General features: G+C 37.3%; 1 protein-coding gene across 1 annotated transcript in view; it reads left to right on the plus strand.

Moving 5' to 3' along the window:
* Window positions 1–15,669, plus strand: part of LOC103514898 (adenylate cyclase type 3-like) — a 24,057-nt gene extending 8,388 nt beyond the window's left edge. Inside the window, exons 2-8 of the mRNA XM_026827739.1 lie at window positions 6,416–6,756; window positions 8,584–8,665; window positions 10,709–10,934; window positions 12,503–12,585; window positions 14,017–14,245; window positions 14,615–14,739; window positions 14,969–15,669. Of these exons, the coding sequence (XP_026683540.1) occupies window positions 6,416–6,756; window positions 8,584–8,665; window positions 10,709–10,934; window positions 12,503–12,585; window positions 14,017–14,245; window positions 14,615–14,739; window positions 14,969–15,313 (1,431 nt within the window). The 3' untranslated portion in view covers window positions 15,314–15,669. The remainder of the gene's footprint in view (window positions 1–6,415; window positions 6,757–8,583; window positions 8,666–10,708; window positions 10,935–12,502; window positions 12,586–14,016; window positions 14,246–14,614; window positions 14,740–14,968) is intronic.
* The last annotated feature ends 1,234 nt before the right edge of the window (window positions 15,670–16,903 follow it).

Raw genomic sequence — 16,903 nt, forward strand, 5'->3', positions numbered from 1 at the left:
GGGTGTTTCTTGGTAGGTTTTGCCCTTAAGACGGAAGTACCTACCCAGAAAAAAGGAATTATGACAAGTGCAAATAAGTTATAGCCCTATCATGTTACCGCCCGCCATGTTTGTATTAAAACTCCATGGCGTTTGAAAACGTTTCTGTGACCTTCTTCCTTCTTTTTTTTTTTTTTTTTTTTTTTTTTTTGTAACTTTAAGCTTTAACCATTTGGAATCTTTAATCTTAGTGTTGTCCAATTTTCAGCAGTCAAATTTACATCATTAACCCTCGATTGCTTTCAGGGATCTAAGTAAATACACGGGCATCTTCTCAAAGAAGAGGCTGAGCATAGACTGCAAGGGTTACAACCAGCACAAAGACTCCATTTCTAATAGCAAGATGGCGCTGGCGTCGGGCCCCATAGTTCTGCTGCTGATCACCATTGCCAAACTGTTTGTTCTTCCATGGTAAGTGAAAAGATTTTTCATTTTACTTTCGTCTATACTACCCAAATTCATGTTAAAACTTTTAAATGTTGAGGAAAAAAAAATGTTTGTTGAATTCCCATTAGCATCATACGAGGTAGGTGCCTAAATGTGCTCGAAAAATCTCGAAGAGGGCTTAGAGATCAGAAAACAGCACAATCATGAACCTGAGTTCCCGGGGACTTTAGTTGTATCGTGTAATACCTACTGTAAATAAAAAAACATGGTATCTTTTAAGGCTAAAAGAAATTGAGAAATCACATTCAAATGGTGATTTTGGCACAACCACTAATTTCAAATGGTAATACTGACATACCCACTAATAATTTCAAATGGTGATTTGGCACATCCTCTAATAAATTTCAAATGGTGATTTTGGCACATCCTCTAATTTTCAATTCCTGAGCACGTACCATAGGAAATTACGTTCAGTACAGTTTCAAATGAGTATTGAATATTGAAAAATAAAATACATAAATATCATTATTACGTGCCTATAATTAATAATAATTATTATTATTATTATTATAATCAATAATAACATTCGACAGTCCCATTTGTTTATTTTCCACAAATTCACGGGATCCTCACTCCTGTTTTGTTTCCAGGAATCAAAGGATTTTGATAACCGTCCTTTTGAACGCGTTGATTTTCATCATCGTTTTGGCCATTGCTGTCCTGCCATCTTTACCACAAGTAAGTAATCAATAGACCAGATTTTTATCAGTAAAAAAATTAGAGTAATCCTTAATCTCCCTCCCCCTAAAAGCATTTGTTCTACCTAGGAGCCTGGGCCATGAAACTTGCCATCTTTACCACAAGTAAGTAATCAATAGACCTGATTTTTATCAGTAAAAAAATTAGAGTAATCCTTAATCTCCCTCCCCCTAAAAGCATTTGTTCTACCTAGGAGCCTGGGCCATGAAACTTATATTATTGAATACCTTACCTATATTCATCTCAGGAAGCAACCTCCGTGGCCGAGTGGGTATCACACTAGGCTTGCACGCAGGAGGTCCGGGTTCGATTCCCGGCGGGGCCGAGGTTTTTTAAAGATTTGCAAGACCAATATCATCCTTTCAAATCAGGAGAACAAAAGAAACTACTTGAAACCAGACTACCTGTAGACAGAAAAATCAAGGTGCCTGTAGAGTTCATAAAAAAAAGGGTTATTCGACCTATTTTAAACACATCTTCTAATTTTCAATTCCTAAGCACGTACCATAGGAAATTACGTTCAATACAGTTTCAAATGAGTATTGAATATTGAAAAATAAAATACAGAAATATCATTATTATGTGCCTGTAATTAATAATAATTATTATTATAATCAATAATAACATTCGATACAAACAACATCCAAGTCCGATTTTCTGTATAAATAATAAATTATCAATGTTATTATATTCAATGGGGCATAATAAGCTTCTCTTGTTTCTCTTTCTCTCTCTCTCTCTTTCTCTGTGTCCCTCTCTCTCGCTCTTTCTCTTTAGCTGTATCTCTCTCTTTCTCGTAATTTCCTTTTCCCACCCTCTCTCCCTTTCTCTTTTTTTCTCTCTCTCTTTAACTGTGTCCGTCATTCTCGTAATTTCCCTCTCCTTTTCATTCTCCCTTCTTCTCCCTCTCTCACTTAACTTCGCTCCTGTTTTTCTCCTATCTCCCTCTCTCTCAGTTCTCTCTCTCTCCCTCTCTCTCTCTCTCTCTCTCTCTCTCTCTCTCTCTCTCTCTCGCTCTCTCTCTCATTACTCCCTACCTCCTCTCTTTCTCTATCTTCTTTCACTTTTCCCCTACCTCCTTTCTCCTTCTTCATCATATCTTCTTCCCTCTTCCTCTCTCTCTTTCTCTCTCTACCTTCGTTCCCTCCTCCATTTGAATAATTAATTTAGCATGAAATATCATCCAGGCAGTTCCTGCGAGTAGGTATGTAAATTTATATACAACACACCTGTGACTTTAATTTAAATTTTATACCTACCTGCATAAATATACAATACATAGGTATGTACCTATGTACGATCTCCTATTTCCTCTTCTCTTTTCCTCCTCTAAATCTCCCTCTCCTTCTCTTTCTCATACACTGGCACATACTGTTTCTCTATCCTTTTTCTTTCCTCCTCTTACTATTATACTCGAAATCTCTTTCTCTCTCATTCTTTCGCCTCTCTCTCTCTCTCTCTCTCTCTCTCTCTCTCTCTCTCTCTCTCTCTCTCTATGTCTCTCTCTCCCTCCCTCCCTCTGGTCCTTTTGTCCAGCTGTCAAGATATTAATAAATGATATTTTCTTTTGAACGAAAAGATATTATTCCAGGAGGATTAAAGATGCTTGAATATACAAGGTGTTTAAAAAAATAAGTACCAAACTAGAAGGAGTGCATACAGGGTGTCTATTTTCACGTACTAAACTTAAAGGAGTGATTTATTGGGTTAAAATTATCTGCTCTAAGTTGCACCTAGAAATACTATTTTACTTAGGTTATTTATGAAAATGGATACTTACGAGGCGTACTCGTAAGTATCCATTTTCATAAATAACCTAAGTAAAATAGTATTTACAAAGGATGTCAAAATTAAATAAATTCATTAATAGTTGCACCTAGAAAATTAAACTAATGATAAATTCATCCTGGTATTATTGTCACATAACTTATCAAATCGTTATCGCAGTCGTTGAATAACGAGAATAAAAAAGGTTCCCAAGATCTTCCCTAAATCCACGACTTATCGATTTTAGGGCTCAACTGAAAACCCCTGTTGCTTAAAAGTGAGAGCATTCACAAACCCCTGATCAAAGGGGAGAAGTTTTATTTGAAAAGGGGAGAAGTTTTATTTGAACGCAATAAATCTCCTCCTGAGGTTTTGCCACGTTATTTTTGGGATATCCTGTGAAAAATTGTTAGTACGATAACTTGTGTCCACCCTGTAGGAAATAGATACTACAATGACATTATCTCCATAGGTACCTATAACAATGACATTATATTCCAATGAGACAGCTTTGGGAACATGACAACTCCTTTGAATCTCCAAATATCCTTTGTCCCATTATGACATGATGAAATCCTTCTCTAGCTCTCTATATGTTTATCCTTTTTCTCTCCTCCTCTTACTATTACCTATACTCGAAATCTCTTTCTCTCTCATTCTTTCGCCTCTCTCTCTCTCCCTCTGGTCCTTTTGTCCAGCTGTCAAGATATTAATAAATGATATTTTCTTTTGAACGAAAAGATATTATTCCAGGGGGATGAAAGATACCTGAAAATACAAGGTGTTTAAAAAATGAAGTACCAAACTTGAAGGAGTGTATACAAGGTGTCTATTTTCACGTACCAAACTTAAAGGAATGATTTATTGAGTGAAAATTGTCTGTTCTAAGTTGCACCTAGGAAATTAAACTGATGATAAATTCATCCTGGTATTATTGTCACATAACTTGTCAAATCGTTATCGCAGTCGTTGAATAACGAGAAAAAAAAAAGGTTCCCATGATCTTCCCTAAAACCACGACTTATCGATTTTAGGGCTCAACTGAAAACCCCTGTTGCTCAAAAGTGAGAGCATTCACAAACCCCTGATCAAAGGGCAGAAGTTTTATTTGAACGCAATAAATCTCCTCCTGAGGTGTTGCCACGTTATTTTGGGGATATCCTGTAAAAAATTGTTAGTACGATAACTTGTGTCCACCCTGTAGGAAATAGATACAACAATGACATTATCTATTATCTCCATAGGTACCTATAACAATGACATTATATTCCAATGAGACAGCTTTGGGAACACGACTACCCCATTGAATCTCCAAATATCCTTTGTCCCATTATGTCATGATGAATTTCATTACTCTCTGTTATGATATCTTTCATCTCTTCCTTTTTCCCTCCATCCTCTTTTACTACCTATATCTTTCTATACTTTCTCCTGATATATTTCTATACCTACTTTCTCTTGATATTTTTCTTTCTCCTATATCCCTCACTATGTTTCTGTCTAGTCCCACTCCGTCCCTTATTTCTCCTAATATCTCTTACTGTTCTTCTGTCTTGTCTGATCTATTTCAGTGTTTTCTCTGAATCCTTTTTGATGTCTTCTCATTTTCTAGCTCTAGTCTGATGTTTACTTCATCTTTGATGTATCTACTTACATTAAATGTATAAAAATTTTATGTGTGTTTGGATTACAATCCTGATTGAATTTTTCCAACTTTTTTCATGTAATAGGTACCTATGGCTTTGTTTGGATTTTTCAATGTTAGAAAGTCTTTTGTTGAAATCTTTTGGTTTGTTTTGAGTTCTCTTTTAGGTACAGTTGAAAGTCTTTTTTTCAACAAGAGTTCAACAGTTCAATGAAAAAAATTGGAATCTACTTCGTCTTTTTCGAACTGGCCAATTCAAGTCAACTTTTCTATTCGCTATTGTTCTTCTTTTTTCAAATTCTCCTAATTTTCAAGTTTCAAGCCTCTCGATCTACTGTCCTTCGAGTCATTCTCTTCCTCTTTCTTCTTATTTTTTTCTCCGTTTCTTATACCTTTCCTATCTCTTCTCTTCCACCTTCGATTTCTCCGTCTCTTCTTCCTCCTTCTCCCATTTCCGACATGATGAATTTCATTACTCTCTGTTATGATATCTTTCATTTCTTCCTTTTTCCCCTCATTCTCTTTCACTATACTCGTATCTTTCTATACTTTCTCTTGATATATTTCTCTCCTTCCTCCCGATATATTCCAATACCTTCTTTCTCTTGATAAATTTCTCTCCTTTCTCTTGATATATTTCTTTCTCCTATATCCCTCACTATGTTTCTGTCTAGTCCCACTCCGTCCCTTAGTCTTCTTTTCTCTTTATCCATTTCTCCTAATATCTCTTACTGTTCTTCTGTCTTGTCTGATCTATTTCAGTGTTTTCTGTGAATCCTTTTTGATGTTTTTTCATTTTCCTAGCTCTAGTCTGATGTCTTATGTTTTTGGATTACAATCCTGATTGAATTTTTCCAACATGTCCAAGGTCCATGTAATGTTGTAGTGGCTCTGTTTAGATTTTTCAATGTTCCAAAGTCTTTTGTTGAAACCTTTCTTTTTGTTTTGAGTTCTCTTTTACAGTTGACAGTCATTTTTCAACAAGAGTTCAATGAAAAAAACTGGAATCTACTTCGTCTTTTTCGAACTGGCCAATTCAAGTCAACTTTTCTATTCGCTATTGTTCTCCTTTTTTCAAATTCTCCTTTCATTTTTAAGTTTCAAGCCTCTCGATCTACTGTCCTTCAAGTCATTCTCTTCCTCTTTCTTCTAATTTTTTTCTCCGTTTCTTATACCTTTCCTATCTCTTCTCTTCCACCTTCGATTTCTCCGTCTCTTCTTCCTCCTTCTCCCATTTCCGGAATTTTGGGAGAAGCGTGGGGGGAAAGTGGGAAACGTCTTTAATTAAATCTTTGGTGTGCCGTATTACCAAGTGGTTAAGACGAGTATTTATATAAACTTGTACCGGGACTTCAGGACTCTTATTAGCTGTGTCCTGTGAGGTTCAACATTGAAGATTCAAGGGAGTGAAAAGGAAATTTAAAAGCCTGGTGGCTGGTGGGTTTATTCTAACCAGTGAGTTTATTGATGGCGTTCGGAAAATGAATTTTCCGCGACCCCCGTATCCAAACAGGTACCTACTGCACAGCCCAGAAACTAAGTTTGGCTGAATCAACTCCGTAAAAAAAAAAAAAATCACTAATCATCAGTTTAAGATCCCCCACTTTTATATGCCCACTTTTCTCTCACCGGATAACCACTTGGTGTGAATACTGTATGACACAGGGACACAGGGTGCAGAGGCATGGAAATGCCAAATGTAAATTCTGTATCATAGGTTGCAGCTATTTCATTTCTACGCAGGGGAAACGACGGTGAAACTTGAACTTTTTTCAAGTTTGTTACTAATTTAGCTATTTGTATTCTCCCTGTTTTCAGCTAATGTGTGAAAGCTCCCCTGCCGAGACGGCCAACTTTAACTCAACCTCCACCGACGATGCTGCTGCTACTGCTACTACTGTAGCTGCTGCTTCCACAGTGGCTCCCCTCCACAATTGCACCCTCAGCGAAACCTCTTCCACCCAACTCTGCGTGTTTCCCTCCTACTACTCCATGTTCTGCATTCTGGTCCTCATTGGCATCATCCTGCATGGCCAGAACACCTTCCTCCAAAAGGTCATCCTTCTGGCAGCCATGGTGGCTTTCCAGATTGGCAGCAACTACTTCTTCATTCGGGAATCTATGCAGTGCGAGCGATACTTCAGTGGTGTGTTTCCGGGGTAAGTTTAGGCGCCTTGAGAAGGACTTTTCATATTTTTGAGAGTTTGTTTAGACAATTGTTCTTCTTTTTTCAAATTCTCCTTTAATTTTTAAGTTTCAAGCCTCTCGATCTACTGTCCTTCAAGTCATTCTCTTCCTCTTCCTTCTTATTGTTTTCTCCGTTTCTTATACCTTTCCTATCTCTTCTCTTCCACCTTCGATTTCTCCGTCTCTTCTTCCTCCTTCTCCCATTTCCGAATTGCCTTCTTATCTTACTCTCTTTCCTATTTTTCATCATCTCCTTCGACTTTTCCATTGCCTCCTTTTCGTTCCCAGTTTCGTTCATTATTTCACGTACGTGCCTTTTCCCGTTTATTACTTGATCGGGACGTGATTCTTCAACTCTCAGGGTGGATTTTCGCTTTTTTTTTTCTCGAGAAAATGGAGGGAGAAATAAAACAGAGGCATTTTCACTTTCTTTTTTTATGACTTTTTTTTTATTTATTCATTTTCATTGATGGACCAAATAATCAAGCGTTCCCAGTTTCTAGATCCTGAATCCTAAAAGAAATGATATAAAGTACAAAAAAAAAGTTTAAATATAGGTAATATAATATATTCAGAAATAGATAATACCTATTTGAAATTACTCCATGGACGTTTAGACAGTCTATTTTTGGGATTGCTAGATACAGTTCTTGGGTAATCCTATATCCTGTGGGAGTTTCCATCAAGGAAATAATTTGACAGCTGGATAGCTTCCGTTAATGTCATTTGGGCTTTGGAAAACTGTTTAGACAGTCTATTTTTGGGATTGCTAGGTACAGTTCTTGAGTAATCCTATATCCTGTGGGAGTTTCCATCAAGGAAATAATTTGACAGCTGGATAGCTTCCGTTAATGTCATTTGGGCTTTGGAAAACAGAAATACATCCTTATGTTTATCCATTTATCTCAAATATATCCCTCTATTTATCCATATATCTGAAATATATCCCTCTATTTATCCATATATCTGAAATATATCCCTCTATTTATCCATATATCTCAAATATATCCCTCTATGTATCCATATATCTCAAAAACGCCCCTGTATTTATCCATATATCTCAAATACGTCCCTCTATTTAACTATATATCTCAAATACGTTCCTCTATTTATCCATATATCTCAAATATGTCTCTCTATTTATCCATATATCTTAAATACGTTCCTCTATTTATCCATATATCTTAAATACGTCTCTCTATTTATCCATATATCTTAAATACGTCTCTCTATTTATCCATATATCTCAAATACGTCTCTCTATTTATCCATATATCTCAAATACGTCTCTCTATTTATCCATTTACTTGTTTATTTTAAAAATGGCTACCCCCACCTACGTGGACGTAAACAATTTCCCCCTTATTTCTATTTATAATTTGCAATTTCGCAAGCTTTTTTCGTTCGTTTATTCCCCAGTGCTTGTTCTTAAAATAGCACATTGCATAACTTGAGTTAAATCAGGCGCACAGGAAATATAATTGAATTTTTCATGATCCAGTAACGTTCTGAAGCAAATATTTCGCCTGATTAGTCAAGGAAATATTGCTTGCAAATTTGTAATATGATTTTCCGCGCTCTTGATTTGAAAGGATTTTCATCCTGTAAACAAAGTATGAATCCCCTCTTTTTTCTTAGGAATTTAGCCTGAGCCTGATGTGAGGAATTTTTATTTAAATATTCAAAAAGTTGGTTTTAAGTTAACTTACGCACGACACTTGGGAAAACATTTCAAAAAGTAACTTAAAAAATTGGCTTTTTTGGTTAGGTAGTCATTTTATACTTTTCCTTCCTTTCAGAGGAAACCCTCAGTTTGGACTACTGGGTCCCTCCACTTTGTTACTCTTTGTGGCGCTCTCCCTCACCTTCCTGGCTTTCTATGTAAGTATTCAGTATTCAGATATTCACTAGTCAGTGGAACTTGATCCTAACGGCAAAGTAAACCTAGACCCTTGACAAATGGAGTGTGCCTGAAGGCATGTGATGTGTTGATTGATTTAAATAGGTACCTAGTTTACTTTATTTTTAACAAAAACACCATACAATATAGAACTTCCCTGAGACTATGAAACCTTCTGGGAGGGTCACTATTAGGGGTCGCAAATCCCGCACGTTTCCAATCCCGCGGGATCCCGCGCGGGATTTGGCCAATCCCGCGGGATCCAGCGCGGGATCTAACACCATACAATATAGAACTTCCCTGAGACTATGAAACCTTCTGGGAGGGTCACTATCCAACCCTATGAAAAGAGAATAAGAAGTAAGAAAGCACCATTATTATATCATCCTCTTTTCCCAACAGATGGAGAAGGCGTCCAAGGTCCTCTTCATCTGGAAGAAAGAGGTCGAATCTCAGAAGGAGACCGCCGGTAAGTAATCAATAGACCAGATTTTTATCAGTAAAAAAAAAATAGAGTAATCCTTAATACCCCTCCCCCTAAAAGCATTTGTCCTACCTAGGAGCCTGGGCCATGAAACTTATATTATGAATAACCTACATAACTATATTCATCTCAGGAGAATTTTTAGTCATCTATTCTTACCATCTTGATTCTTGTTTTATTTCTTGACTAAATAAAGCCTAAGAATAGCTTTTGTACCTATTTAAAATGTGTTATTTATATTTATTAGATTTAAAATATTTATTTATTACTTTCTGTTTCAGTCAATAACAGGCAGAATCGATGGTCATCAGTTCCTCGGGCTGAAAGATTCGTTGCCTGTACGGCAGGTTATGGGGGCCTCTGTATCTCTCCTCATATTCCTTGTCAATATCATTTATATGGTAAGTAACTCTTGTCATCAATATCATTTATTTGGTGAGTACCTACCTAACTCTTGTCACTGAATAACCTACATAACTATATATTCATCTCAGGAGAATTTTCAGTCATCTATTCTTACCATCTTGATTCTTGTTTTATTTCTTGACTAAATAAAGCCTAAGAATAGCTTTTGTACCTATTGAAAATATTTTATTTATATAATTTATTAGATTTAAAATATTTATTTATTACTTTCTGCTTCAGTCAATAACAGGCAGAATCGATGGTCAGTTCTTCGGGCTGAAAGATTCGTTGCCTGTACGGCAGGTTATGGGGGCCTCTGTATCTCTCCTGATATTCCTTGTCAATATCATTTATATGGTAAGTAACTCTTGTCATCAATATCATTTATTTGGTGACTACCTACCTAACTCTTGTCACTCTTTTTTTTCATTCTCCCTTTCTCTCTCTCGCTCTTTCACTTTAGCTGTATCTCTCTCTCTCTCTCTTTCCGTCTGTGTCCGTCACTCTAGTAATTTCCCTCTCTTTCTCATCCACCCTTTTTCTCCCTCTCTCTCTCCCTCCCTCTTTCCCTTTCTTTTTTTTTTCTCATTCGCTCACTCTAGTAGGTATTCCCTGTTTTCTCTCTCTCTCTCTCTCTCTCTCTCTCTCTCTCTCTCTCTCTCTTGTAATTTATATGGTAAGTAAATTATTTAAACGGTAGTAGCTCTTGTTAAAAACATTTAATGGCAAACAACTCTTGGTAAAAACATTGATATGGTTAGTAAGTACCTAGTAGAAAACTCTTTGTCAATAGCATGTATTATCATTTATACTTAGGTATTAGATCTATTAACCTTTAATAATATGATTTACATATTTTATGTAAGCACATATACATAAATTTTAGTAAGTTTCTATAATCATGAGTCCAATAGGTATATAATATGTATCTGTGAAATTTCCAATTAGGTACTTATAAACGTAGAATATGTATTTACATTCATATTTTATTTCCGCCTTATTCCAAAGAGGCTTTATTCATGAGCTTTTTCACCTGATAAGAAATTTCTGATATTCAATTTTACTATCCAACCCTGTGAAAAGAGAATAAGAATTCAGAAAGCACTATTATTTTATCATCCTCTTTTCCCAACAGATGGAGAAGGCGTCCAAGGTCCTCTTCATCTGGAAGAAAGAGGTCGAATCTCAGAAGGAGACCGCCTCCGACATCCGGCGGCGCAATGAGGCGCTCGTCTACAACATTTTGCCGCCACACGTTGCGTCCCATTTCCTCGGCAATAGGAAACGGCAACACGAGGAGCTGTACAGTCAGAGCTATGCGGAGGTCGGGGTTCTATTCGCCTCGATGCCCAACTTTTCCGGTAAGAGAGTTTTTTGGTGTTTCAATAAATTTAGATGTTTTTAAAAGGGTACGACTCTGTCATTATCCCTTTTCCGGTAAGTAACGCCTTCAGGGTCAGAAGGCCACGGCTTCAATTCCAGCCTAGGCATGAAATTTTATCCTTATGTAATACGAACAGGCCGATGGACTGAGGTCTAAAGCCAGAAAAGTAGAACATGTTCTGATCTAGGTTCTCCTGGGCTCTATGTATGTAGGTCAAAAGCAGGTTATGAAAGTTCTGATAGGGCTATGAAACTAAAAACAGACTCATGAGAAAATACCCTTGAATATCTTGAATACGACCTCAATCGGGGGTTGCCAAGCCTTTTCATCTCTCTGTAGACATACGAGTAGGCTAGGCATAGTAGGTAATACTAATACCTAACTATGAATAAATAATAGCTATACCTACTAGCCTGCAAGGGATGAATTCAATTTGTTTCAAAATGTCAACCACAAAACGATAGAGCTCATCGGGTTAATTGCTTGAAAATTCCTTTGAGAGCAACCCCTACAAAATTTACAAATTTATTCCCTTTGACGTATTTTCCTTTGGTAGTACAGTGTCTGCAATATTGACGAACAAAGCTACAGTCTGGATGAATTCTTCATTTCCTGAGAATCTCTGATCATTATCCATTCTTTGAAGATTCCTTCTGGTCTAAATCCTTCTCTAGGAAATTTCTTTGAACACATTCTGAGGATGAGGACATTTCCTTTGAAGTTTTTGACAATGTATTCAAAGTTTGAAAAGAGTCTATGTGTAATTCCTTTAAAGATACCTACTCTCTTCCATTAAAGTTTCCGCCCATGTATTCGAAGTTCTCGAAAGAGCCAATGTGTCTGACACGGATCTCATGTCTTTTTGTGTTGCAGAATTTTACTGTGAAGATATGTAGGTCAAAAGCAGGTTATGAAAGTTCTGATAGGGCTATGAAACTAAAGACAGAGAGACTTATGAGAAAATACCCTTGAATATCTTGAATACGACCTTAATCGGGGGTTGCCAAGCCTTTTCATCTCTCTGTAGACATACGAGTAGGCATAGTCGGTACCTAACTATGAATAAATAATAGCTATACCTACTAGCCTACAATGGATGAATTCAATTTGCTTCAAAATGTCAACCACAAAACGATAGAGCTCATCGGGTTAATTGCTTGAAAATTCCTTTGAGAGCAACCCCCTACAAAATTTACAAATTTATTCCCTTTGACGTATTTTCCTTTTGAAGTACAGTGTCTGCAATATTGACGAACAAAGCTACAGTCTCGATGAATTCTTCATTTCCTGAGTTTCTCTGAAGTCGACTATCCATTCCTTGAAGATTCCTTCTGGTCTAAATCCTTCTCTAGGAAATTTCTTTGAACACATTCTGAGGACATTTCCTTTGAAGTTTTTGACAATGTAGTCAAAGTTTGAGAAGAGTCAATGTGTAATTCCTTTAAAGATACCTACTCTCTGCCATTAAAGTCTCCGCCCATGTATTCGAAGTTCTCGAAAGAGCCAATGTGTCTGACACGGATCTCATGTCTTTTTGTGTTGCAGAATTTTACTGTGAAGACGATGTCAACAAGCAGGGCTTGGAGTGTTTGCGTTTCCTGAACGAAGTCATATCGGACTTTGATGCGGTGAGTTTTTTTTTTTTTTTTTAAGATGAGTGTTTCACCGCCGTTTTTATTTCGTAGCAATGAAACAACTGCTACATTCAGTTAAACAGAATAGTTACTTGTCCATGATACCTAGAACTAAATAGCTAAATACAGTCACGTACAAAAGAAATCGAAAGAGATTGGCTTTGGAACTTTTTCAATATGAACAATACAAGTATTTCCATTGAAATTAGATGGAATTGTAGAGGGAATTGTATGTAACAACGGAGGTCTTATCTTCCCGAATTCTTTTAGAGAAGGAAGACAGGATAGGAGAAAGCCTCCTAGAATTTAATGACATTTTTGGTTTTGCCAAGACTCACACTTAACTTGCACTTTTCAGTGGCGTAGCGTGGTCTAAATTCAAGTGTAGGGCGTTGTAGGGCTCATGCACAGGTCTACCAAGTCCCATCACAGTACATGCCATTAATATTTATGGGCATTAGAGTGAACTTTTGAGTTGTATGGCCGCCATACACGCCATACATACACGCTACGCCACTGTAGAGAAGGAAGACAGGATAGGAGAAAGCCTCCTAGAATTTAATGACATTTTTGGTTTTGCCAAGACTCACACTTAACTTGCACTTTTTATAGGACTTAAATTTGGCACGTACCTTACTGTTTGGTGTTGACAATTTGCTGAAGACGGGTCTGGCAGTCACGTACAAAAGAAATCGAAAGAGATTGGCTTTGGAACTTGAACAATACGAGTATTTCCATTGAAATTAGATGGAATATTGTAGAGGGAACTGTTTGTAACAACGAAGGTCTTATCTTCCCGAAATCTTTTAGAGAAGGAAGACAGGATAGGAGAAAGCCAGCCTTTCCGAGAACGAACCTTGTATATTCAGGATAAAGTTCACCCAGGTGGGAATCAAATCTGCGACCTAGTGCTCACAAGGTCGCTCACAAGACTCTCCTCCTAGAATTTAATGACATTTTTGGTTTTGCCAACACTCACACTTAACTTGCACTTTTTATAGGACTTAAATTTGGCACGTACCTTACTGTTTGGTGTTGACAATTTGCTGAAGACGGGTCTGGAATTCAGACCCGAAACGTTCAATATCAAACAGTAAGGTACGTGCCAACTTTAAGTCCTATAAAAAGTGGAAGTATCCTCCTAGACCTAGATAAATGGACTTTCGAGTCAGTTTCTTTTCCTTACCTAAATTTTGATGAATTCGTACATTCTTTCCCCGACAGCTTTTGGAACTTCCCAAATTCAAGGAGGTGATCAAAATCAAAACCATCGGCTCCACCTACATGGCCGCCAGTGGTCTCGGTGCCAACTTTAAGTCCTATAAAAAGTGTAAGTATCCTTCTAGACCTAGATAAATGGACTTTCGAGTCAGTTTCTTTTCCTTACCTAAATTTTGATGAATTCGTACATTCTCTCCCCGACAGCTTTTGGAACTTCCCAAATTCAAGGAGGTGATCAAAATCAAAACCATCGGCTCCACCTACATGGCCGCCAGTGGTCTCGATCCCAATTTTGTAGCCACTATCAAACCATCCGACCCGATTGAAGTCCGGTGGAAACATTTGGATGTGCTCATTGAATTTGCCATGGAGATGAAGAAAGCCCTGACCGGGATCAACGAGCAGAGTTTCAACCATTTTGTTTTAAAAATGGGTGAGTTTCAACCTCAAAAGAGTTGTTTTAAAAAATTGTGAGTTTCAATGCAATGGTACATAGGTTAATAGCGTAAATTTTCCTTGTTCTTTTGTAAAAGGAACCTACGAATTCCATAATTTCTAGACCCTGTAAATTCTGTAGTAAAAGAAAACAAGTTTTCGCGTTCCAGGAATTGTATTGAATTGTTCAATTTAGGATTTTACCTGGAGTCCGGGTGTCTGTTTTGGAGCTCGCTTCAGTTGGGTTTTGAGGGATCTAATTGGAAGTTCGATCTTTAGTCACCAAGATATCCTTATCTATTGATCTCTTCCATACGTAGAGTAAATCTAATCTACAATATTTTCATAATTTCTGTTTCAATTTCAGGAGTAAACCATGGCCCAATCACAGCAGGAGTTATTGGCGCTAGGAAGCCTCATTATGACATCTGGGGTAACACGGTGAACGTGGCATCCAGAATGGAGAGCACAGGAAGAGCTGGATTTATCCAGGTAAGATCTAAAGTGTGGTCAGGATGAATCAATATTTCATACTTTGAATCAGTATTTTAGCACTTTATACATAGGCATTCTTCGCCACTGACCGGGTTAGAGAAAGAACGCCAACTTGTCCTCTTCTTTCATCGGTTAGTTACTTCCCTGGTTAGAAAAAACCTTGGCTTCAATAAAACAGTTCAAACAATGTATTTCCTTATTTAATCACAATCATTCTCTATCCCAGGTAACCGAAGAGACCACACACATCCTGCAACATTTCGGCTACATCTTCGAGCAGCGCGGCCTCGTGTCCGTCAAGGGCAAAGGTCAACTCATGACCTACTACCTCCTGGGCAAGTCCACCACCGGTGCCAATTACCCCAGCGGTCTACCACCGTTCGAGAACTCCGTCATGGAGCCTTTGAAAGAAGTGGACGAGGAAAAGGAGGAAGAGATCCACGAAGGGCAGGTCAACTTGGACATGGATGAGACAAACGAAACGGAGGGGCTGTTGAAGAAGGAGGATGTTCAAAATGGCGTTATTGTCAATCCGACCGTGCCCAGCGAAGAGCAGGAAAATCTGCTCTAACTGCAACGAACGAAGAAAACTTTGTGATAACTAGTTCAGTGAACTGTAGAACTCACGCGGAAAAAGAGCCATTACGGGGCCTTTGGTTACCCAAGAGGGCCAAATATGGTGAAGATATGTTCCAAATTTAATCAAATTCGTATCATCCGTTCTAGAGTTTAGACGGAACAAACAGTCAGTCATATAGGTGTGATGGAGAATTGGAGATCCAGGATTTTAGTAAGAGGGACGCATTTGGAACGAGGGATGGAGAGACAAAATATCCCAAGTGGGACAACCACTCTGTTTCTGTAATATAAACCCTTTAACCACTTCAGTATACATAAACCTACACTTCCTAATCCCGTTTTCTGAGCTTGACATAGTCTTTACTTTAAGAACGATAGTTTTTAAGAACTTTCTACGGAGAATAAAAGACTTATTGGATTCTTTTCATTACCTTTCAGCAGTGGCACACGCAACCCAGGTAGCATATAGGATTTCCAACCCAGATTTACCTATGTTTGCATGGCTTACCTACCTATAACTTGAATTTGAGCATCCAGATTCCAGCTTAGGTCAAACCTAGAAACAGGCCTTTTCATTACCTTTCAGCAGTGGCACACGCAACCCAGGTAGCATATAGGATTTCCAATCCAGATTTACCTATGTTTGCATGGCTTACCTACCTATAACTTGAATTTGAGCATCCAGATTCCAGCTTAGGTCAAACCTAGAAACAGGATCTACCCATTGTTCATCTAATCGTTTCTGATCAAAATCAAATCCGATTGGATAAATTCATCTTTATTTTGATGCTGTGTATTTTTCCAAAAGAGCGCCTAAAGATCTAAAAAAGTGATTTCATCTAACATCCGATCACCACTGCTATTCCTATCCCAAATAGTTCCGGTATTTCTGCTTTGCATCCCAAGTATTTCTTTTGCAATTCTCTTCACACTAACATATCACATAGCTCCTTGTAGCAGGCACTTTCTACACGTAGCTCATAAAATACTCACCTTTTCTGCAAATTAACCATAGTTCAATAATTTTTAACTCATTAGATTAATAGTGAGTAGTGAGAAATAATTTTTAGAATTAAAAACTTCTGAAGAACCCTTTTTAGAAATAGTAAGCTTCTTTTGAATGCACTTTTGACTTATTTGAAGCAGGCCACTGAAGTGAACTTTTGTGTGTTCAGAACCTCTATTGCCATTAGACAACGATTGGAGGTATTAACAGAGAAAGGATTAGGAGGGAAAAGATAGAAAAAGTCAGAATAACAATCTGTCAATCTAAAGAAATCAGAAGAAGAAAGTAAAAATTGGATATTGGATCACAAAGTGGAAGTGAGTTTCTTTTGTAGAGACATCAAAATATCCATCATATCTCTTCTAATTACCTACCTAAGTTTATTTTTTACTTATTTACTTTAATTGCGTGTGTGATAATAAATTAATATTTACCCATTAATTAATTACAATTAAGTACGATTTCTTTACTTTTAGCTATTTAAAAACAATCACCAAATTGTACAGTGAATAAAAATATTTTACATACTTAGATTACTTAGTTAGATCATACTTAAAGTATTCAACAATTAGATTT

Source organism: Diaphorina citri, unplaced genomic scaffold (assembly GCF_000475195.1).
Source record: "Diaphorina citri unplaced genomic scaffold, Diaci psyllid genome assembly version 1.1 scaffold1242, whole genome shotgun sequence".
NCBI lineage: Eukaryota > Metazoa > Arthropoda > Insecta > Hemiptera > Psyllidae > Diaphorina > Diaphorina citri.